Consider the following 23,363-nt stretch of genomic DNA (forward strand, 5'->3'; position numbering starts at 1 on the left):
GGACCTTATGAAATTTGCATGGCCTGCAAGGCATTTGGTTAAGGTAAGCGATGGTTTCCATTCTGGCTGGTTCCCTCCCATATTCTCCATTCCCCTTAGACTTGTTTCCCCCTCTCTACACCCATGAGGCGGTCAAAGTCTGAAATTAGGGGATAATTTGTAGTGGTTGCCTTTGCAACTTGATTGTTTAGATTGCTGTAGTAATATTTTAAGTACTTGTTTTGAAAAAAAATTGATTTTTTATTATGTTGTATATCGCAATTCATAAGCCTAATATAATTAATACATAACACTTTCACTTATCCTCTTCCATTGGCTACTACCCTGCACAGAGCATCCAATGTCCCTACACTGTCTGGGGACTTTGCAGCTTCATCCTACACATGTTTATGCAATATGTGAGTCCCTAAAATTTAACTAAACTATTGAGAAAAAGGTTTTGGATTGCACCCTTGGGTATGGTATGCTCCAAGTATCCCTGTTACTCAGTGGGAAGGAATCCCTTTTCCTTAGGTAATTCTCTGCTCCTGTTTTGCCTCTTATTTTTTTCCAAGTGGGAGGGATTTTTTTTTAAAGAATGTGTTCAGTAAGATACAAGTATAGGGTGTCTGGAAGTTAGACCTTTTGAATGGAGTGCGGGTAGATGCATCTTGTCTCTAGCATGCATGCATTTGTGTCAATGGGTGAACATGAAGGCACAACAGAATGCCATTTGAGTACACTGTCACTGAAGAGCAAGATAGGCCCCAGAGTATGATGGCAGATGTCACTCCTAAGCAGGACTACACAGAACTTCCTCAAATCTATTCAGTGGCAAAGGGAACTGGTAGTTATGTTGCTGAAACTAGGCAGATAAGGATAGGACCAACCAAGTTTTAGTCAGAATGTAAGCTTTTGTGTGCTCTCTAAGCACACTTCATCACACGAGGGGATCAGGTTATGTATCAATACCTGATCCCCTTGTCTGATGAAGTGTGCTTAGAGAGCACACAAAAGCTTACGTTCTGAATAAAACTTGGTTGGTCTTAAAGGTGCACTTGACTCCTGTTTAGTTCAACTGCTTCAGACCAACACGGCTGCCCACTTAGATCTAGGTAAGGATAGGGTTAATGTCTGGAGGAAAGACAGCCTGCAGCAAGGTGAAGCATTTGAAATATAGTAGGACAAAAATGTTATTTTAGCATCACTTTATCCAAAAGAACAATAATCCCCTTGATTTTTGAACCAATGGAAGAGCATTCATTCAGCAGCCTAGATCCTTCAGCAATAGCAGGGACATATGGACTCTGGGAGTGAAAGATGGGCTGTTAGCAGGTCCTTATTTTCATCTATCCAGTGTTGGGAGAATTCAGAATATGTTATGCAGAGCAAGCCAAAAATGGGCAGATATTTATGCCCATAACAGGTAAAGGTTTCCTTGGAATAGATTTTAGCTTTTAATCTAAACACAGACTTGACTGTACACATTATGTTTCTTACACCAAAAGGCCTAAATAGGATGTGTATATGAGTGTGCTTTAGTGCATTCCTCATGAATGTCTGAGGTGTGACATAAAAATGTAACAAGTTCCTCAATATTGGCTCTGATAGAAAAAAATAAAGAGATTCTTGCTAAGGAAAACATTTGATTCCTTAAGCTAATGTAACACAGAGACAGAAAAAAACAAACTTTTATCAGATGACCTGCTTTTGATGAATTTAGCTTATCTGCCTCAAGCAGGTTTACTGAAATGTTCTAAATAATTAATCTTTAATTCAGTCACTGAAAAAAAAAGATGTTAATTAGGAAAATCAATGGCTCCCACAAGTTCCAAATTCCTGCTCTGTAGCCTTCTTTTCCCACTTCATAGCTATATATATTTATAATTAGCAAAGACTTTCAGTCCTTTAGCTCAGGCTTCAGGGCCAATAGCATTCTGTGCCACTGTGCAGCTATTACCAGTTGATGTGTTTCATTTATTTAGAGACGTATACCCTAATTTATCACCCAAGGTAGACCCCAAGCAGCTTTCAGTATTATTCGTCCATCTTCATTTTGTCCCCACAATAACCTTGTTAGGCTGAGAGTGTGTGATTGGCCAAAATCACCCAGGAGGTATCCATAGCAGAGTGGTGGTTTTAACCTGGGTCTGAGAGCCTTGTTCAGCACTCTAACCACTACGTCTTGCTGGCTCTGGTAGCAAAAAAAATAGCTGAACAAGGGTACTCCTGTTTCCCCTTTGTGCTGAGTATTGTTGTTACAAGCATAAAGGGATCTTGCACAGGGACACTTGACTGTCTGTTAATATTGCTGCTATGCTTCAACCCAGATACCTGCCCAGTTCTTTGAAATGGCTACCTTTGATTATAAGCCAAAGTTTCTTTTTATTCTGTTCATGAAGTGATTACATTGTTGAGGACTTTCTGGCCATGGCTTTTCATCTCAGCAGTTTTTATCTATTAAACTTCTGGTGAGTAATTTATAAATTCAACAAAATGTTAAGCTTTTAATTCAAAGAGATTTTCACATAGAGATCCCATAATATTTCAACCATTCTGAAATCAGAGTAAATCAGGGTGGAGTGGGCAGTCAATGGATTGTAGAATACAAATGTTCATTTTTATGATTTCTCACTGCTCTCCTTAGGAGTGTTTCAGCAGTGCAGAAGATGGTGGTTTTGTAGTCCCCTTAAAAGACTTTGAATACCTTCTGGGAAACTGCAGCTGTCTGTTTGCTAAAAATCCAGGTGCTGAATAATGCAACCTTCAGGTTACTATGGCAGCAAGTGCCATTGCTTAGGCAATGGAGCCATTGTGTCACTAACCCGCCAGACTACAAATACAATATCGTCACACTGCATTTTTTGTTGTTTTTGAAAAAGAGGGTTTTTCAGGATTTCATAGACAGAATATTAGCACTTATGCAGTGCATTCTATGCATGCTTACTTGGAAGGAAGGAGGAGGCTTACTCCCAGCTGCATAGTGTTGCAGTCTGAAACCAGCAGGCAGAACACGTGCAGTATAACCTGGTTCTGAGTTCATTAAAGTCAATGCTCAGGACTATTCTTAGGACTGTGGAAAAGTTAACTGTTTGGGGTTTACGAAATGTGAATCTTGTATGTCACAAATTTTCTTCTTTGTGCAAAAGCAATACCCTTGTTGAAATATTATGGGATCTCTATGTGAAAATCTATTTGAATCGAAAGCTTAATATTTTATTGAGAGCCAGTTTGGTGTAGTGGTTAAGTGTGTGGACTTTTATCTGGGAGAACTGGGTTTGATTCCCCACTCCTCTACTTGTAGCTGCTGGAATGGCCTTTGGTTAGTCATGGCTCTTGCAAGAGTTGTCCTTGAAAGGGCAGCTGCTGTGAGAGCTCTCTCAGCCCCACCCACCTCACAGGGTGTCTGTTGTGGGGGAAGAAGATATAGGAGATTGTAAGCCTCTCTGAGTCTCTGATTCAGAGAGAAGGGCGAGGTATAAATCTGCAGTCTTCTTTTTGCATTTTGTTCATTGTGCTGTCAGGGAGAACAGAAGAGATGTGGGACAAAGTTGCTTTAAAACCCACGCTTCATGACACAGCAAAACAATGAATGTCAAATAAATGCCACATCGTTTGCTTTTTGGACTTGCAACTTTGAGACACTTAAGCTGGAGCCTTGCAGTGGATGAGACAGTGACTGCATCACATTTCGCTTACTATTACCTCTCCTTAGGTTACCTAAAGGCTGACTGTAGACAGCCAGAGTGATACAAAGCTATCATCTGAGCGATAGCATCAACTGCAGGAGCTTAGCATATCACAGATGGCTGAGCCCATTGCCAGTGCTCCCAAAACTCACTAATAGGCTGAGCTGATTGGCACACTGGTGGTGCTTTATCCATATATCTTGCAGGCTTATTGCTTGCATAAACACATATGGATGCAAGCCCCAAAGAATTTATACTTTTCTGCACAAAAAGGTCTCTAGAAAAACGGCTGATGTCATTTGAATCTATATTTGATATTTTAATTATTTTGCTTGCTCTGAAAATCCAACAGATCAGTGGACTGGGAGGACGACCGAAATGTCCCACGGTCCTTGGAACAACAAAATGTGTACCGTGGGGGCGTAACAATGGCAGTAGTTCCGTGATATGAAGCAGTACTCCAGCACCTAGCCCAGAGGTAAAATTCCCACAGCACTCAAGGATTTGTGGGTGGTCGTGCTTTGTGAGGCTGATAATGGAACACATACCTCCTCCTCCCCTGCCAAGGTTTTGAGAAATAGGCAACTAGGGCTGACATGTTATCTGGCGTCTCTTAAGAAAGGCATCTTCATTCCACTGTAAAATAATTCACAATATTTCCCTTGGTCTCCACAGGTGCTTATCTGCTTTCACTTATAATTGTAATGGATGTTATTTCCTACCAACCAAAATGGAGGTTTGTAGGTAGAATATTTGGTTCTTTTCAGGCCTCCTACATTCTCCAAAAACTGTTTCTGTGAACTGATGCACCTTTGGCACAGATGTGGCATAGAGGACTGCACTGACATGGGGGAATTGGCAGGAATTCTTCTTTACCCAAGAAAAATTTTACTCATGGTGTGTGTGTGTTGGGTGGGGCATTCTGCCAGTTGCCCTTTCTATATGAGTCTTCAATGCCCCATCCTGTGTCATTCTCAAAGGTCCTCTGGCCCTTAGGAATGGCTGTGGGCTGAGGCAGCCAGCTGCAGGGGAAGGGACAAAGACCTCTTCTGAAAACTCACTCCATTCACCCACAAAGCTAATTCTCTACTTTCTTACGTGCAACAATAGGCTGGTGTGACATAGTTGAGAGATTGTCTTGAAGAATATGGGTCAAATCCCTCCACTGCCGTGGAAGCATGCTGGGTGACCTTCAACCAGTCACTGACTCTCAGCCTAGCCAACTTCACAGGCTGAAAAGGAACCCTGAGCTCTTTGAAAGAACCATAGGATAAAAATGTAGTAAATTAATATAAACAAATGTTTTGGTAAACATAATAATTTGCATTGAAAATCAGGCCTTGGTTTTATCATCACCGCCAAAGTCACTTAAAAAATAGCCAGCCATCATTTGAATTTATCAGATGACCTAAATTCAGGCACATGTGCCAGTGACAAGCAAACCAGGTGCCCGCAGCTCTTACTGCCACAGCGTCATTCTGATTCATAATTTCATCAAGATTCTTAAACAGCAGGGTTTTCATATCCAAGGTCACCGCGTTCTCCTCCGCTTGTCTGGCTTTAATGAATATAACTGAATTTTAAATAGCAAAATGCAATTAAAATGTGTCACTTTGGTAGGTAAAATGTTCAATAATGGAGGCAACCGAGAACCTCTCACTTGGTGAAAGGACATAACAGAATTGTGTTCTTTTGTGGAACGAGCAGACACATTAATGCTTTGGCCTCTGGTTACCCTTAGCAGATATCTGAAGTCAAATCAGGAACACTCATGCTATTTTCATTTCACGGTCATAATTTAAAATATTTATTCAGAAGTCAATTGCAAGCTGACCTTGAAAGAAATGTGTGCCTGGTTTCATAGCAGTTGTTCTCAAAAACAGAACCAATTTGGTCCAGTCGATCTGAATTTTTTTTTTATGGACTACAGTAAGAATTATTCAACTGGACACAGTTTATTCACATGAAACGTGTCCATACTAGTCTTCCATTTACTATGATCATAGTAACATTAGACTGATCAATGCTCAAGTATCTAGGCCTTGCAGTATGCGTGTTGCATGTACAGGTGGGGGGAGGGAGTTGCTGTTCACAATCTCCCTGTTTAAAGGGGCTGCAGTGCTAAGGAAGAAAGATGCATTATCTATCTGTGAAATAAAAATGTTTCAAGAAATGGGTAAGACCTCCAGGAGATGAGGTAGCCTTACTGGTGTTGACCAGTCCCTTGACAAAGGCACTTAAGAGTGGAAAAAGTGCAGGTGAATTGCCTCCTTTGGCAGTGCTGACAGAACTATGCTAAATCCTTCCACTCTTCTTCTGTCTATCCACGTGCAATGTCCCGGGAAGAAAGCATTGTGCAATTTGTGTGTAAGCTATTATAGACTGGTCATCTGGCCTTGCATGCAAGTGAGTAGCCAGATCTGGTCTGTGAACCTGGGGATTATGTGTTTCACATATTGAAAGTGCTGCAAAATTCAAGTAACACTTGACAGAGAATGCAAAAACAGGATGTGTTCCAATATTCTTTAGCTAAAGTTTGAGTCCAGAGCCATCTTTAAGATCAACAAAGTTTTATTCACGGTATAAGCTGTGGTGTGTGAGCACACTTTGTCAGCTGCTCCACCTGAATCTATTCTTTAGCTAAGTTACCCTTAGAATGACAGCAAAAGAGCACAGTATGGAAAACCGTTGATGTTAGTAAGAGAAAATGATACCGTTTTAAAATATCATACTTTGGGATGGCACACTGCTGAAAGCAGCCATTAATGGAATGGGTGTATTTATCAGGGCTTGTTCCTTATGAAATATTCATAAGAGAAGCCATGTTGGATCAGGCCAATGGCCCATCTGGTCCAACAGTCTGTGTCACACAGTGGCCAAAACCCCCCAGACCTCTTCTCCATATGTTTATCCAATCCCCTCAGAAGCAGCCAGCAGGAATACACATTTATTTGGAGGTTGTTTTTTAAGTGTTAAAAAAAAAATCATACCTGCATTTTCCACCTCTGTTACAACATGTAGCACAGAATACAAAAAATTCTGGTGGGGAGAAAGCCCAACCCAAAGCTATCCCATAGCATGTTCAGGATACACTGTATAATTGCACATCCCTCCCCTCTCCAGTGCGTACATTCATTTTGATCAAATACAAATGAATTTGCTCCCATCTACCACATTTGTTGTGGAAAAAAAATATAACACTACTGTCTCAAGGGCAATTTGAAATGTGATATTCAGTATTCAAGGCCAGCTAATTGTAGACTCAACAGCTTCTGGGGACTTGTACATCCCCTTCCCCCATCAGTGCCATTTTGATAACTTTTTAATAAGAATGTTAATGTCTTATTTCCAACTGCTTAAGAGGCTCAGCCGTTCCATTAAAAAGGGCACTGCTTTGAGCAGTGTACCAACCCAAAGTGTGATATTTTATAACAGTATCATATTTGCTCTTACTAACATCAGGACAGTTTCCCATACGCTGATTCAGCCTTAAAGGAGGGGAGGGTATGAACCACTATAGGCTCTGGACACTATCCCAGTACATGGTAAGACACATTTAGCGAACTCCCATTTGGAATATGACTTTCCTACATACAAACATGCACAACATGCCGGGCCAGCACCACTTCAGAGGATTGGGAGGGGGGGGGAGGGGAGAATGTGTGTACCTTGCACTCATTTTTGATACCACAGAGAGCTGTGAGCTTGTCTGAAAATCCAAATCCAAAAGGTAATTGAAATGTCCAAAATGTGTGAAAGGAAAAGGAAGATAATTCTCAGCAATGGCACTGAGAAAATCCATCTTTGCCCTCCTCTTAGAAGTGATAACAGACTCTTAAGTCTAGGAGGTGTTCCAATAACTCCCCACCAAGCTCCAATGAACATGAGGCAGGTGCTGCTGCATTATTTCACATACTAACACACTTTTTCCTATACAAACCCTATTCTACTAAATTGCATGCTCATATCTGTGCTATTACAAACCTTCCATTCATGTTAATGGGGCTTGTGGATTGCTAGAGCACTGTATTCTACATTTAATCACTACTTAACAAAGAAGATACATAAGCAGCAGCACCACTAAAAGTTACCTTAATTTGCCTTTAGAATAGAACAGACATCTAAACAGGCAGGGCAATGTCATAAGTCATATTTCAAACTCACTCCTCACTTTATCACTACACAAGGTAATGCAGTCATCATTTTAAAGGGATGCCAGCCTGGCCTGGGGAACCCATTACAGAGGAGCCTCCTTCCAGCAAAAAGAAGTTATTTTGCTATAGCAGAAATGATTCCTTCACACCATCCCATGGTGACGGGAACACCATATGTACTAAGCCAGTCGGCTACACAGGAATATTGTTTTGGTTTTAGGAAATGAAAAAGAAGTCCAAGAGATTTTTCTGCCACAGCATATATGGGGTGGTAAAAAGCATCGTTCTAGAAATCCTCCTCCACCTTAAAGCTTTTCCCAGGTTTTTTGGTTTCTTAAAAAATGTTAAGGTTATATATAATGGAAGATTAAGAATTCCTACCATTAAAAAAAAAACTATAGAGAAAATTAATTGAAGAAATGAATTAAAGGTCACAGTTCTTTTAACCTCTACACTGTATAAAACGATCTCATTTTCAAGCTGTTTTCTTATCTTAAAGGTGCAAAAGGAGAAACAATTGAAGACTGGGAATGCGCACTTTGGAGCAAACACATTCAGTTTTTCAGCAGTATTCAGCCATCAGCCATTAAGATGCACACCAACCTGCTTGTTCATGGGTATACCTCAGTCCTTCTGCCTTATCTTCTCCCTTGGAGAATACCAGTTAGAAACCCATCATATCAGCTTGGTTATGTATATTATATGCTTCCTGTGTGCAATTCTACTATGCGATAAACAATAGCACAATTTTAAGCTTGGATTAAAATGTGGTTTACAATCCTGGGAGGTAACCTGCCTCATGTTCATTGGAGCTTGGTGGGGAGTTATTGGAACACCTCCTAGACTTAAGAGTCTGTTATCACATTTTTTTTAATGTCACATGTCACAGGTATCTGGATTTAGTTTTTTCAAGGACCTTTCACATAGAGGAGTGCAGTATGTGACTGCAGCAAGCCATTTGTGCACACTGCAGTTGAAATGTCAACTAAGAGACACAACTGAATGCAGCGTTCATGCAAGATGCCAAGTAGCGGACCTGCACAGCACAAATCCACAATTACAGAAACCTCTTTCCTTTCAAAATTGTTCATAGCAGGATCTTAAGACTTCTGCTAGAAGGACTGGGAAGGCTAACACAATTCACATACCTTTCCATTGCATCAGCTACCTAGACAGAGGATAGTTTTTTTTAAATGTTAACATAATATGAGGAAGTTTTATAGAATTTCTACTCTGATCAAGCACGGCCTCTGCCAGCCAGTGAGGTCTGATTTCTTATGGACAGTTAGCCCAAAAAATCAGGCATAAGCCACATAAGCCCAGCTGATGAGGGCTGGGAGACTACAGCTGGTTTAACACTGTGAAATTAACATGATTTTATCCTGTTCAGAACAAATCTGCTGAAGTTTGAACTGTTTCTGGGCAATTAGACAGCTGCTGCTGAAGCGGCAGGATCCCGGCAATGGTCAATGGTTGCCCATTCACACTGCTAGCCCGGTGAGCTCAACTGGAGAAGCGGAGAAATGCACCTCGGAGAGGAGTGAGGGGGAAAAAAGCCTTGACCTTGTTGGAAATGGCTTGGTGCGATCACACAGCTTTTCCGCTTATGAGTCACCCCACATCATTCAGACAGCAGCTGATTATGCAACCTACATACGATTCAAGGGGGTGCTACCGGGAAAATCCAGGTAGCTTTTTGATGCAGTAGGAGGCATCTGGAGATGGGGTGAGAATGGGTGCAACTTGGAAGGCAGATGTACTTGTGTGATCATGCACTTTTAATCCAAATGGGAGGCAGGGCTAGGTTGGGGCAAATCTGTGAAACCACCCTAGTACACTCAGTTTGTAGATGACAGTTATGTGCAGATGACAATTTGAGAGAATTAGACTCAAGCTTCTTTGCCAAGCACCTCTTTAACGTAACAATAGACATGGTAATGTGTACGTACATTGGGAATGAAAGCTTCTCCAGTCCATTTGGCTGATGAGCTAGGATGTGTTCCATGTAATCTGGCCATGATTTCAGGTTTCCTTTTGACCAAATGAGCAACCTTGTCACTAGAGGCATCACCCATCCTCCAGATTCCACATTTGCATTATGACTTTGATAGTATGGATTTTTAGGCTCTTCAGGGTACTTTACAGATATATAGCCAACTCTTCAGCATTTAGTGGGTGTTAGATACACTAATCTTAGACATCCTCCCTCATAATATTGGCGTAGTTTTATAGCTAATGGAATTTAAGTGTAAATTGCAAGTCGGCAAGGAACTCAACTTCTTCAGTGGATCTGTCTAGATTTGTAGTGGCCATCAAAGGACACTCAATAGTTTTGACAGCTTGAAGTCACCATGCAATTTTCTTCAAGTTTGTTAGAAGAATTACCAGTGGCAAAAGATTTTCACAGCTCTGATGACTGTGATGAATAGGGAACTACCTAAGAGGAATTCTGTTTATGCAAATATGGAAATTTGACAGACTAATACCAGTTTGGATACAGCAAAACATCTAGATACTTCATGGACAGCTTTACACTACAGACTGAAACTGATTTAACAGTCATTCGTTTTCAACACAGAAGCCTGGAAACTTTTTTAGGTGGTGGGGGGGGGGATTTTTGGAAGAGGTCCTGGGATGAATAAGATTCTCAAGACTCTCATCAAAGTGCAGTTCACTGGAGGAAGTAATTACAATCAAATTGGTATAAAACTGATGGAAATCTAGTCAGATACTTTTTACCTTTTCCGCTTCCAAACATATCTGACAGTTTCTATTAGAATCAATATTCAAGCTTAAGATTGTGGTAAAAACAAAGAGCATTTCAGAGAAATTTGCTTCTTAGGAGAAATTATGAGTTAGTTCTCACCTTTTTAGTTCCAAGCTTTTAAAATGCAGGGCTAATGTTTTATGGTTCACAAGAAATGCAAGACGTATACCTCTCACGAGAGAAATACTCAAGGTGAACCTTATTTTCAATATATAGTATAGAATACACAATCGTGTTACTTCAAAATTTTATTTCAATTATGGGGCCAGCCAGATCTTCTAATAAGAAATGAAATGCTTTCATGGAAGTAGAATTACAATTCTTTACATCTTTTTTAAAAAACGGTCACACTTTTAGTTATTATTTTAAGCCTTCACGCAGATAAGAAACCACTTCCAGTACAATAGTTTTTAATATGAATAGCACATCAAATGGTCTTAAATACAACTCTTTTGAATACCAACACTCCAAGGTTTAATGTTTTAAAAAAGTTAGTCACTGTTTCCCATGCCAAATAGTAGAGAAGCAAAACCAATATCCAATCATCTTTTAACTTTATATATACACATACATACTTTTAACATTTCTACATTTCACCCCTAATGTGGAAGCCTTATGCATAATGGAGAATAACTTGCCAAGTTATATTTTCTTCCTCTTAAACTACAATAACCAAAATATAAAAAGGACAGTTAGTACAGAACTATAATACCATCTCACGGTCAGTTTTGCTTGCCTATATAAATGATTTAATAGAGGCGTATTAATTTTCTTTCTCTTTCAGTGGACATTATGATTCACCTTGCAAAGGACAGGTTATGACCTCTAAAGGAAGTCTGACCATGGTGAGACATTCAGAATCACCAGAATCCTATCTTCTGGAGCTATTTTCCTATTTCCTTCGTGAAGGCTTTAAAATGAGTTAAAATGTCAATCAGGAGATCAATCAACTGGGAAATAATTTAATTAGAAAGAGGCTAGAAAGCAATAAATAATTTTATAGCACTCTCAGTCAGATTCAATCATGCAGAATTTGAACTTTCACACTCCTAATCCATAAAGTTGGCTGGTTGTGATCTTAGCACTAATATTAAGATGAATAGATAACATTTTGATAACATAGTTTAGATATATTTAGCAGGTTTTTTATGATCACAGTAACAAAAACATGGTGCAAAATCAGTCTTTTAAAAAAATAAATACTGATAGTTTGCAGCATTAAGGAACAAGACATTGACACTAGGACAGTTATGAAGTTATGGTTGTTTGAAGGGGAGTTATAAGTTATTTACTCACAACTATCATATCGAGTATTTAACTACATGAAAAGGAATATTTTCTGTAGATACCCACAAGAAAAACAAATTAGCATCAATTTAGTATAATCTGCATAATTTGCAATTGGCTGAACATAGCACTAAAGATAAGTGAGTAAGGCCAATATTGAAGAACACAGTTTAGTGGGTTCCAGGACTATGTTTTAATCTACCCTAACAGATGGCACCCATTAGATCTATGAATACAGAAAAAATGGGGTTTCTTCCTTTTAATGCTGCAGTTTAAGAAATGTGAAATCAGCATTTCCATGTGATCCAAAGTATTCATTACATATGAGCTTTCAAAACTTTGTATCAGGTAAAAGTTACAGACTAATACATTAACATTCCTCTGCTGTACAAATTAAATCATTTTTAAAAGAAATGAGCAGCCTAAGGAGTTATATACAAAAGAATCCAGCAAGCATTGTTGAAATGAAATGCAAAGTGTCACTGCTAAGTTCTACTGTCTGAAACGGCTTCAAAGTAAAATTGACAAAAAAAGAGACCCTTTAGAACATATTTCCAAGTCTACAACTCAATCAGAAAAAAATCCAAATGTCAAAACAACAACAAAAATCTATAAAGCAGTGAAAGGCATATATACATTTTCCTTATGAACTCTGAGATTTCACTCTTTAGAAGTTGCTATGTTTCACTATCAGTTTTATTTGCAAGACAACTCTTCATCCCAGTAAGCTCACATCTTAGATACATTTCCCCTTTGATTACAAATAAAGCACTGCACATTTTTGTTTTTTGTTTTAAATCAAGGCATACAATCTTATACTATGGTGCCAAATATGCACAGATCACATTGTGCTCGCATCTCATACAAAGTTAAGTGCAAACATACGGATTGAACCAGATTTGCAAGCATGCATCCCGTCGCTTACATCTAATCTAATACCTTCTTCTATCCCAAACTATCTTCTATATGTTTGTTTTCATGAACCAATAATCTTTCCCTCCCAAGATTCTTAAAAACAAGCAGTGTGCTTGAATTCAGACACAAATACCAAAAAGTCCACATTGTGCAAGAAAGCAGCAGCTAGGTTTGTCAACTTGGACTAAAAAAAAAGGAAAAGAAAAACAAACACTGTTCACTGAACAGCAGATTAGCAGTAATGTTCCTCATGAATTGATAAGAGTGCCTGATGCTGAATATCTAACAGCAAATGCTGAATTTGGATTTAATATTTTAGGGGTTATTGGGTATTAAGCTTCTTGCTGTGCTGGTCTTTTCAAATCCCTGATCTGTTTAACTAAATAGGTCTTCTCATCATTAAATTGTTCATCCTCGGTCCTGTCATTCTGAAACTTGCTGAGGAACTCAATAAGTTTGGTCTGGTTCTTTAAGAGAATATCTAATATAGGCTGTGTCTTGTTAGGATTGGCTACAAACACCTGCAATGAAAAAAAAGGTTCAGTTAATATAAACACAAAACATGAATGATAATATAGATTTTTCACTTAATGTAGAATTCCAAGGAGCCAACTTTCATGGAGGCTAAAAGCACATAAGGAATATATATACATTATTTGTCTAAACTAATGAATGGGGAAAAACTCAGATAACATCAGTGTGATTTAGTTCATCAGAATATGTTCACAGCAAAAAGCAAGCTTATTTGTGCATCTAAACAGTGGTTTACTGCACTCAATCTGCACAAAAAATCAGGACTATTACAAGATGGTGAACAAATTCAGAACCTGCAAGGACTCATGGGGGAGTGAAAATCTACTGCGCCCCCACAATCTCCCTAATGATGTTTGTTCATCTTCTTGCTATTTTTGCCTCTGCTCCCCTACTCCCCTTTCTCTTCTGCTGCCATATAATATTTCTCTGATCCTATGATGTTTCTGCCTCTTTTCCTCCTCCGCACTTTACCTGCAGCTCCTCCTTATATTTTGTATTTTGGGCTCATGAAGCCATCCAAATTGACAACATAATGCAAGAAGGAACTCTGTTCCTTACTGAAACATCTGTGCATGCAGAAATTGTTTTGCTTGTACATTTTGGTCCCTCCCCTTTGAAGGGTTTTTTTTAAAAAAAAAAAAAATACTTTGGCTATTAGATGTCCGACTGGTCCCTTTTCAGTAAAATTTCGTGGCTCAGATTATTTTAAGGGAAGATAAATAAAAGGGTTTAACTTGCTTGTTTTAATGATTTGGGGCAAAAATGAAAGTGCAGACTCATTAAAGATCGGTTATTAAAAAGCTATTTGGATTTTAAAATGGAAACTGCTTTGTGCAATGAAACTGGCAATACTTCCTATATATCAAAACTTCTCATCCAGCTTTATTACACCATTCCATGTAAAATTTACTATAAATATAAGATTCTTTACCATCTGTCCATTTTTTAAAAAGTTGTTTTTACCTTAAAGACATGAAAGGCTTCAAACTGAATGTTGCGACTCTTGTCTCGTAGAAGGTTCATCATTAGTTTGAGATTTTCAGGTTTACTGATGTACTTTGTCATAATTGTGAAGTTGTGCCTATCCAATAGCAACTCACCAAGCAGCTGAAGAATGATAAAAAAAGTGAATTGGATATGTTTTTCACAATGAATACATAATTAGTACCAATGGAAAGGTAAGGGTACCATATCAGAGGTTCTTAATTCATAATAACTGAAAGCTTCAGATTACTTTTGAAGCTGTGGCCTCTCTGAGTATTCATTCAAACCCTATTCTATCGAAACCTCCATTTGTACAATGATTGGAAAGAATCTGAGCATGGGTTCCAGGAGAGCCAGCACAAGTGCACGGTCTACACATCATCTCTCTTCTCTCACACACACAATCAGCTTGTTGTGCTATGACGGAAGATTCAGTTTGACTCACATGCTTGGGCTGTTCTGGGGCCAACTACTACAGGATTTGGAAACCATTGTTCTTGCCTGGCGTGGGATAATGTGCAGAGCATGGACTTGGGGATGGGGGGAAAGACTGGGAGAATATTGCCTGTCAAGTCAGTTGCATGCACTCCCATGTGTGCAAATAGTGTTGAATCTTGCCTTTTGTTATTATAATTACACAACTACACCAAACTGAATTTATAGTCAATTCTGATATTTTGGCAGGTTTTGACTGATGTATGTGCATACAATTTTTTTTTCTTGAAGACCCCAATATTAATAAAGCATTTAATAAACATTTCACAGGTATGTTTACAATATTCAGTGAGCTGGATCAACTGCAAATGAGATGAGTTTATGCAAAGTATCTCTCCTATCTCTCTTTTCCTCCTTCCTCCTTTGAAAAGCTGTACCTGAGGATGGAGTGGACTCTTGAGAACATAATGGGATGTAGTCTGTGAATGGTGGGAGAAAGCAGAAATCAGCCCTCACCCACTACAAAACAGCAAGAATTTGCATTGGTGAGATTTCTGCAGATTCAACTTTCTCACACATCCCAGTCTGTTCCTGAGGACCGCTAGACCTCAAGAGCAGCTTTGGAGGAGGAGGGAGTAGGTAGGAAGAGATTTATTCCATGAATTAATTCTGTTCACGGTTCACTGTCTCAAACTATTTATTGGTAGAAAAACCCATAGAAGACTGCTGTTATGGAGTTTGCGTTATCCTTGCCAGTAGTCTTCACATTTTTTAGGAGTCTAGAAAGACTCAAAAGTAAATAGCTTAATCCTACCATTAGCCAATGGTATCCAACTACACCAAAATAGTGGTGTTATACACAAGTGCATAATAACTCTTACCTTAAGAGACTGTCGTTTAGTCACATAGTTTTCTGAATGGAGTAACTTCTCATATTCACTAAAGAACTAAATAGAGAAAGGAACAAAAATCAGGACGTTACTTATCACAAGAATTCTGACCCAAGGGACTACACTGAACTGTAAACACACGTATAAAAATACAGAAACGAACAAGTTACAACTCAAAACATTTCTGATGTGTTACTCTCTAAAGTGCTTTAACTAGTCCTGTTAACATGAACGAAATGTTCAGGTAATTATTCATGTAAATAAAGTTCAGCAAGTAAGATTTTACTTTCTTATCATAAGTGGCCAGTAGATGGAGTGTAACTATCACGTATGCCCTTATAGATAAGTCCCAGATGCATCAAGAAGGGTAAAACAACTGAGGTAGTGCGCCCTCTAGATGAAAAAACTTCTACTCTACAATTAAGAAACTGTTGTCAAACACTAAAACACTGCACAGCCAACCTAGAATTTAACAAAATAATTTTTAAAAATTCACAATAATAAAAATAAATTATATACACACACATGTATTTATTTGAAAAAATAAGCCATTGGAGAAGAAAATATTTTCATTAGTCATCTCACTAGAGAAGCAAATCTTAGCAAATAGTGCAGTCATCATGAGGAACTGAAACTACATACCCTGTCGTAATGCTGTTCCAAGAACTCTGCGCTCAGCAACTTGTGCCTTGTAAGCAAATCCTGAAAAGACATCAATTTGATAAATTAAAAGGTATTTCCCTTCTAAGTGTCTAGTTTAAGACAAAATTATTTCTTTTCTCTTGGTTGCCACAGTGAGTCCCTCTACCAGAAATACAGCATAGGTCAGATGCCTGTAGCCAAGCAACACAGTCTTATGGCATTTTAAGAACTAAAACATTTATTATGGCATAAGCAGTCTGAAGTTTATACCACTGTGCACTTTTACTTATTTCTTCAGTTCTCCTAGCCTATACTTTTAAACTCATGCCATTCCAAAGTTAACCCATTATTGTCTTCTAGCCCAAAGCACCAACCCTTTTCTGATGGCTATGTACTGGATGATCAAATAGTATTAATTTTTAAAATAAGCACTTATTCTGGATGTGTTTCAAAGAACTTTGTTTTTAACAATTCAATGTTTATTAAAGTTATGCATATTATAATACAGTTATAACCTCACAAAATAAATCAAGGTAAGGCTTACAAGTCTTTCCAAAGGGAGGGAGGGAGAGACAAAGAAAGACTCTTTTTGGTATAGTTTTTTTTAACTATCTTCAAGGCAAATGGAGGATTACAGGATGTGCAGACATATTCTGTGACATTTTATCAGCTTTGGTTGTTCCTCAAAAAGCATGATCTGGCCATGGTGATCCAAGCTCTGATCACATATAGGCTAGATTAGTGTAAAGTGCTCTATGTGAGGATGGTCTATGAAAATTGTCCAGAAGGTCCATTTGGTCCAAAATGCAGCAGCCAGGCTGTAGTTGGGGGCAGGGGGTACAGGGATCATATTGCCTCTGTGCTGAAATATCTACACTAGCTGCCTGTTTCTAAGAGCTGGTTCTTAACTTTAAGGCCCTAAACGTTTTGGGGTTGGGATACCTGAAAGACTGTTTCCTCTCCAGTATTGACCAAGCCAGTCAGTGAAGTGCTGCTTCTCAAGCCTTGCTCTCTGTGCTCTCACCTGGAGAGATGAGGTAGATGCCGACTAGAGAAAGGCCATTTTCTGTCAAGGCACCTCACCTTTGGAATGGAAACACCTTGCCTGCTGCCTGTCATCTTGTCTTTTAGGCACTCTACCAAATCACTTCTTTTTTACCCAGGCTTCTAACTATGGGTTTTTGTCTTTTTAGCTGATTGGTGGTCTGTGCCCTGTTTTATGGATTCTTATACTGCTCAACTTTTTTATATACTCATGGCTTATTTTAATAGCGATACCTTTATGGCTGTTTCTGTGGTTTTATGTATTTTTTTAACCTTAAGTCATTTATAGAGAGGTTGGATCAACAAAAGCAACACGGAGTATTTAGTAATAATACATATTAGTTGCCATGCCAGTTATAATGCTATGACATAGCTTAGGCAGATTTCAAGGCTACTGAGGAACATCACAACTGAACCTGGCCCTTCCACTTTTAAACTAGGGTTTTCAAATGAGGAGAATACTAAACAAATGTTATTGGCAGCAATGAAATGTGTGCTCTTTTGGTGTTGGATGACTTTTTGGATGTTTCAAAAGGCATCAAAAGTGTTTGCCAAATAGCTTCATTTTCCCTTAAGTGATATAAAGTCCAACCTGATTGACTCTGAAGGGTTACCATATTTATTACACAATGCCCAACTGGCTAGAAGTGCATATAAGAAAAATATGTGACAGCTGTGCGGGGTGGGGGGGAGAGCACTGACAAGGTAAATGCATACAGAAAATAGTTAGAGGAAATGGGCTTTTAAGAACACTTACAATTTAGTGTGTTTCAGAAGTGAAACACTTCCACCCAAACTTGAAAGTCAGACTTTTGGCATGAAACTTAAAATGAGACATTTGGCGCAACCATAAATCAAACCAGACACACTCCAAATTACACCTTTCTGAACAAAGTAGCTTGAAACTCCTCCAGTCAGTGAAAATCTAAACACTGCTCAGTGGGAGACAGAGGCTTCTCTGCAGATATTCCTGAAGCCAAGTGAAATTTGTGTTTGTCTTCTGCAAAAGTGAAGTTACAAAAGGCTCACCTGCTTCAGCATTCTTTTTTGGAACTTAAAAATACTGGTAGATTTGCTGCAATGCTGCTACATTTGCTAATACTAGTGGTTTATTTGTACACGTTTTTCAATAATTTTTAATTGTCCTAAACTTGACGGAGAAGGCATTTTTAAAAGAGTTATCAAATACAGAAAATGTTACCTTAAAAGTGGCAAATGCATCTGAAGCTATATCAAATGTTGACATTTCCACATATCTGAAAAAGTCATAAAATTGCTCTGACCACAAGATTATTTTTGCCAGTGGTTCGTGTCTGATGCACTCTCTTAACATAATTCCACAATTCAATGCGATTTCTGGAGATTCATACCTGCAGAGTGAGAAATCAACACCTCAGATGTAGAAATACAGTCATTACAAGAGGAAAGGAAAGGAAAGGTCCCCTGTGTAAGCACCAGTCATTTCCGACTCTGAGGTGACATCACTCTCACAACATTTTCACGGCAGATTGTTTATGGGGTGGTTTGCCATTGCCTTCCCCAATCTTTTACACTTTCCCTCCAGCAAGCTGGGTACTCATTTTACCGACCTCGGAAGGATGGAAGGCTGAGTCAACCTTGGGCTGGCTACCTGAATCCAGCTTCCACCGGAATCGAACTCAGGTCGTGAGCAGAGAGTTCAGACCACAGTACTGCAGTACTGCTGCTTTACCTCTCTGTGCCACAAGGTCACAAGAAGGCATACATAAACTGGTATATTCCCCTAAAAATGGTTCTGGCAATTAAGGAATATTTATTAGTACAATGAACTCTGCTTTGTCAGTGAAATTGCTTATCTGGAGGACTATTAATTATTAAATCTTCAATCCAGATATATTTACTGACCCCTGTTCAACATTTAAATTCCTGTTTTTCATGTATGAACAAAGCATTGGAAAAACTGCAGAAAAGGGAAACTAGAATGATTAAAGGGTGGAACACTTTCCCTATGAAGAAAGGTTAAAACGCTTGGGGCTCTTTAGCTTAGAGAAATGTTGACTGAGGGGTGACATGACATTACAAGATTTTGCACGGGATAGAGAAGGTAAAGAAATAAGTACTTTCCCCCTTTCTCACAATACAAGAACTCATGGACACTCAATGAAATTGCTGAGCAGTCAGGTTAGAATGGATAAAAGGAAGTACTTCTTCACCCAAAGGGTGATTAACATGTGGAATTCACTGCTACAAGAGGTGGTGGCGGCTACAGGCATAGCCAGCTTCAATAAAGGATTGGATAAACATATGGAGCAGAGGTCCATCAGTAGCTATTAGCCACAGCATATTGTTGGAACACTCTGTGTGGGGCAAGTGATGCTCTGTATTCTTGGTGCTTGGGAGGAGCAACAGTGTGAGGACTTCCAGTGTCCTCGCCACACTGATGGACCTCCTGATGGCACCTGGGATTTTTGGCCATTGTGTGACACAGAGTGTTGAACTGGAGGGGCCATTGGCCTGATCCAACATGGCTTTATGTTCTTATGAATGCATTTCATAGAAAATGATAGAATAAATGGATTCCAGTCTGAAAAGGTTATTTAGGAACTATTATGCATTGCAAGCAGTTACAGTTTTTGTATCCACAATTCCAACTTGCTGACAGTTGCAAAATAGTGTGTTTTCTAGCTCCCACTTCCCCTGCAGCACCCAAAAAGCTGCTTCTGAAGATGGAATGACCCTTTGGAGAATCCTCACAACATGTGTGCATGGAAGTACTTTCTGCTTGTACATGGAAGGGGAAAAGGGAAGTGGATCAAGTCCTAGGAAACTGTGCAAATTCCACAAAGAAACAATGTGCTCTCACCAATGACTTACAGATTCATTCTAACAGCTTTGGAGTGGATGACCTTACAAACTCAAGGCCCATTTATTTTGGTTTGTTTTTCATATTTAATTTGTGTGCCTGAGCACCAATATGTAAACTGGAAAAGTCTTTATCTTCTCTATATTCAGTCATAGATGACAGTGATGAACATTTTAAAGATACTATGTTATGGCAGCCATGACACTTTTCTTCCATCCTTTCACTGCATCTGCAAGTGTCACCTATCTGGGATGGCAAATAAGCCTGGAGAATTGAGGCTCTCCTCACCCAAAAGTTGCAGATTCACTATACCTTGGCAGACAAAATTTATTTATTTTATTGGCTTTATATCCCACCCTCCCTGCCGAAGCAGGCTCATTCATTCAGTTTGGGGCTGTTACTTTAAGTCACTGTTTAAAACTTAAACTAGAAGTTATTCTCCTCTGTTTATGTGTCTTGAGACAAAAGAGATGGGGACACCCAGAACAGACCCATTTGTTTATGTAAAATAGTTCTATATTGCTGATCTGTCTACACATCTGGATTTAATAACCCGATTTAAAGTGCAATCTAAACTTAATGCAAAACTGCTTGGAATTTAACTTAAAAGCTTGCCAAAGCCAGTTAATAAATGTGCTTTTCTTTGTTAAAAAATGGAAAGCAAACAACATTACCATTTAGCATGCAGCACAACAGTTCAGGGAGCTTATTATGGCTTGATACTGGGGATCAGGGACAGTCATCACAGGTGTCCTTCATTGATCCATTAGGGCGATCATTTTGTCCTATTCTATGTCTAACTACTACCTGATCTCTGCACTCTAATTATATGTCCAAACAACATGGATGTTTATCTTCCACAGAAAATATTTACCAGCCCACTAAGCACTACCAGCTAACACTGGTGGAGATTATGTACTGTTGTGGGTAGAACATAATAAAGGGGTAAGGCAGAGCAGTTATATTATATTACTTATAAAGGCAGAGGAACACTGGAAACTTTTAGTATTACAACTGACACGAGACTTTAAGAAACCTGTCATGGCTGCAGGTTGACTCTATCTGGAATCAACATCATCAAGTTATCTAAAAATAAACTATTTATTGGACATTATTTTCTATAACAGTAACAAAAATAGGGTATATTGGAAGGACCTGCAGGACAGGGGAAACCCCATTCCCTTCCCCAGTGGTTCCCACTACTCTTGCTGTGCTCTCTGCCTCCACTGTGGCATCAATCCAAAATGCCATCCAAATTTCCCTCGTTCATGTCTTGTAGCTACTTTGTGTGGATTTTTTGAGCTGTACAGGCTAGGAAGGCACACATGGCTATCAAATACATAACTATGAACTTATACATGTAAGAAACCTAGAGTACTCCCTGAAGTTGTATGAAAGCTCTGTTCAGTTTTAGGTAAACATGTATTTAAGGTTATAGCAACCAATTGGTACACACTTTTTATTTAGGAAGTCTGTGGTCATCTTCTGAGGTCCAACTTTGGCTGCCCCTGCCTTTGGGATTAGGTGGAGGGCAACTTGGGAGAGGACCCTCTTACCATGGCACCAAAACCCTGGAACTCTCTCCCCAGAGAGACTTGCCATCTTCTGTCAGTTTTGTCATCTCTCAGTCAGAGAGACTCTTCTGTTGCCATCTTCTGTCAGTTTTGTTTTGACTGGTGTTCCCTCAGTGATCCCTCCTTCCTGTCATATGTTTTAGTTGCAGTTTTTATGTTTTTGTTTGTGTATTTAGCTTGGTTTTAATGATGTGCTTTTGTTTCATTTTAATGGTTTTCAATACATGCTTTTATTATATAAGTTCTTAATCTGTTATCTAGCTAAGTGGCACTTGGTGGACTGCATAAATACATTTTTATTTAAATAAATCATTTCAATTTGGTTCTTTTTTACTTCATGACTTAATTCCCTTGATTTTAATTATTCCTCCCTGAAGTCTGCCAACAATGGTTGCATGCTGGTAGGTCAGTATGGAAAAAGGCAGTCCCTTCATTTATCCAGGACAAAGACAGTGATTTCCCTCCCTATGTCAACACGGCTCATAATTCCATTAATATGTCTAAGACTCTGGCTGCACGAGTGGCCATACTTTCCAAAAATGTAATCTGATCAGATGTTTAGGTTCATTCTGTCATTCATATCAAGTGACTTTTATTTATGCTTTTAGAATAAACAAGTGGGCACCCACATCAAAATGTCATGTATTGTGTTTTAGTTTAAGTTGTAATAAGAGACCCCCTTCTCCAGTTTGAGCAGTTCTACGAGAGACCACTAGCACTCTTTCTTCCTTTGAGATGTGCTAATGAACTTTATCACTTCATTAGCTCAAGAATCAAGATTTTGTGGGGATGGTATCTAAGGGAGCTGGTATCTAAGGAGAGGAGCCATGACTTCCCAAAGTTTATTCCCTGAAAACTGCTTTGTCCTCTAAGGTCCTACTGAATCTGCTTATAGAATAAAGTTCAGGCGTGGAGGTGTTTAACTTGATTTCCCCATCAGGGATGGATCTTGTTGACTGTGATGCCCCCCGCCCTCCCCCCCAGGTTAAGAGGGCATCCCAGGAAACTTGTTTCTGAAGCCCCACTGACCCCCCCCCTCCAATTCTGGGCTCCCCTTGCACAAATGAGCCCCAACCAGTCAGCCACTTGGTCTGGCTCTCCAGCTAAGGGGCTTTGTTCTTGGTGCCTGGGCCAGTGGCCACAGGCCAGCAGAGATGGAGGGCTTGCAGACACCAAGGCTGTGGGGCACAAAGGGTTGCCTGCTGCAGAGTCTGTGCAGGGCTGGAGCCACCTTCGTTCACCCAGTGGTGTTAGCAAGCAGCTGACCCCCTCCCCGGTACTGAGGTTGAGTGCAACGGAACCTCTTTCCCTGGAAGGAACGCCCCCATGCCCTTGGAAGTTGCTGCATGAGAGTCACCCGAACCCAAACCTTCCCTCCCCTTCCTCACCCAGAACAGCTCCATGCAAGCCATCTTACTTCCCTCCCCCCCTTGCTGCTTTTAGTGGTTCATCCTAGAACTGTGCCAGCTGCCCTGCTAAGGCTTCCCCCTGCCCTGTTCTCAACAGCTCAGCAGGAGGTGCTCCAGGTGAGCCATCTGACTTCCCTCCCTGCCCTTGCTGGCTTGCCTGGAGTTGCTTCAGGCAAGCCTGCCAAGGCTTTCAGCAGCTTGGACACTACGTGAGAGAC

The 23,363-nt window shown here is 39.5% G+C and overlaps 1 protein-coding gene across 2 annotated transcripts in view; it reads right to left on the bottom strand.

Annotated features, from left to right (window-relative positions):
• Positions 1–10,982: 10,982 nt before the first annotated feature.
• CAB39 (calcium binding protein 39) overlaps positions 10,983–23,363 on the bottom strand; it is a 99,273-nt gene continuing 86,892 nt past the window's right edge. For both annotated transcript variants that reach the window (XM_060242158.1, XM_060242159.1), the window contains exons 5-9: positions 18,522–18,690; positions 16,277–16,336; positions 15,626–15,691; positions 14,289–14,432; positions 10,983–13,312 (exon numbers count right to left, since the gene is read on the bottom strand). In XM_060242158.1, coding sequence (XP_060098141.1) covers positions 13,124–13,312; positions 14,289–14,432; positions 15,626–15,691; positions 16,277–16,336; positions 18,522–18,690 — 628 coding nt within the window. In that variant the 3' untranslated portion in view covers positions 10,983–13,123. The remainder of the gene's footprint in view (positions 13,313–14,288; positions 14,433–15,625; positions 15,692–16,276; positions 16,337–18,521; positions 18,691–23,363) is intronic.

The sequence above is a fragment of the Heteronotia binoei genome, chromosome 6 (assembly GCF_032191835.1).
Source record: "Heteronotia binoei isolate CCM8104 ecotype False Entrance Well chromosome 6, APGP_CSIRO_Hbin_v1, whole genome shotgun sequence".
Classification (NCBI taxonomy): Eukaryota; Metazoa; Chordata; class Lepidosauria; order Squamata; family Gekkonidae; genus Heteronotia; species Heteronotia binoei.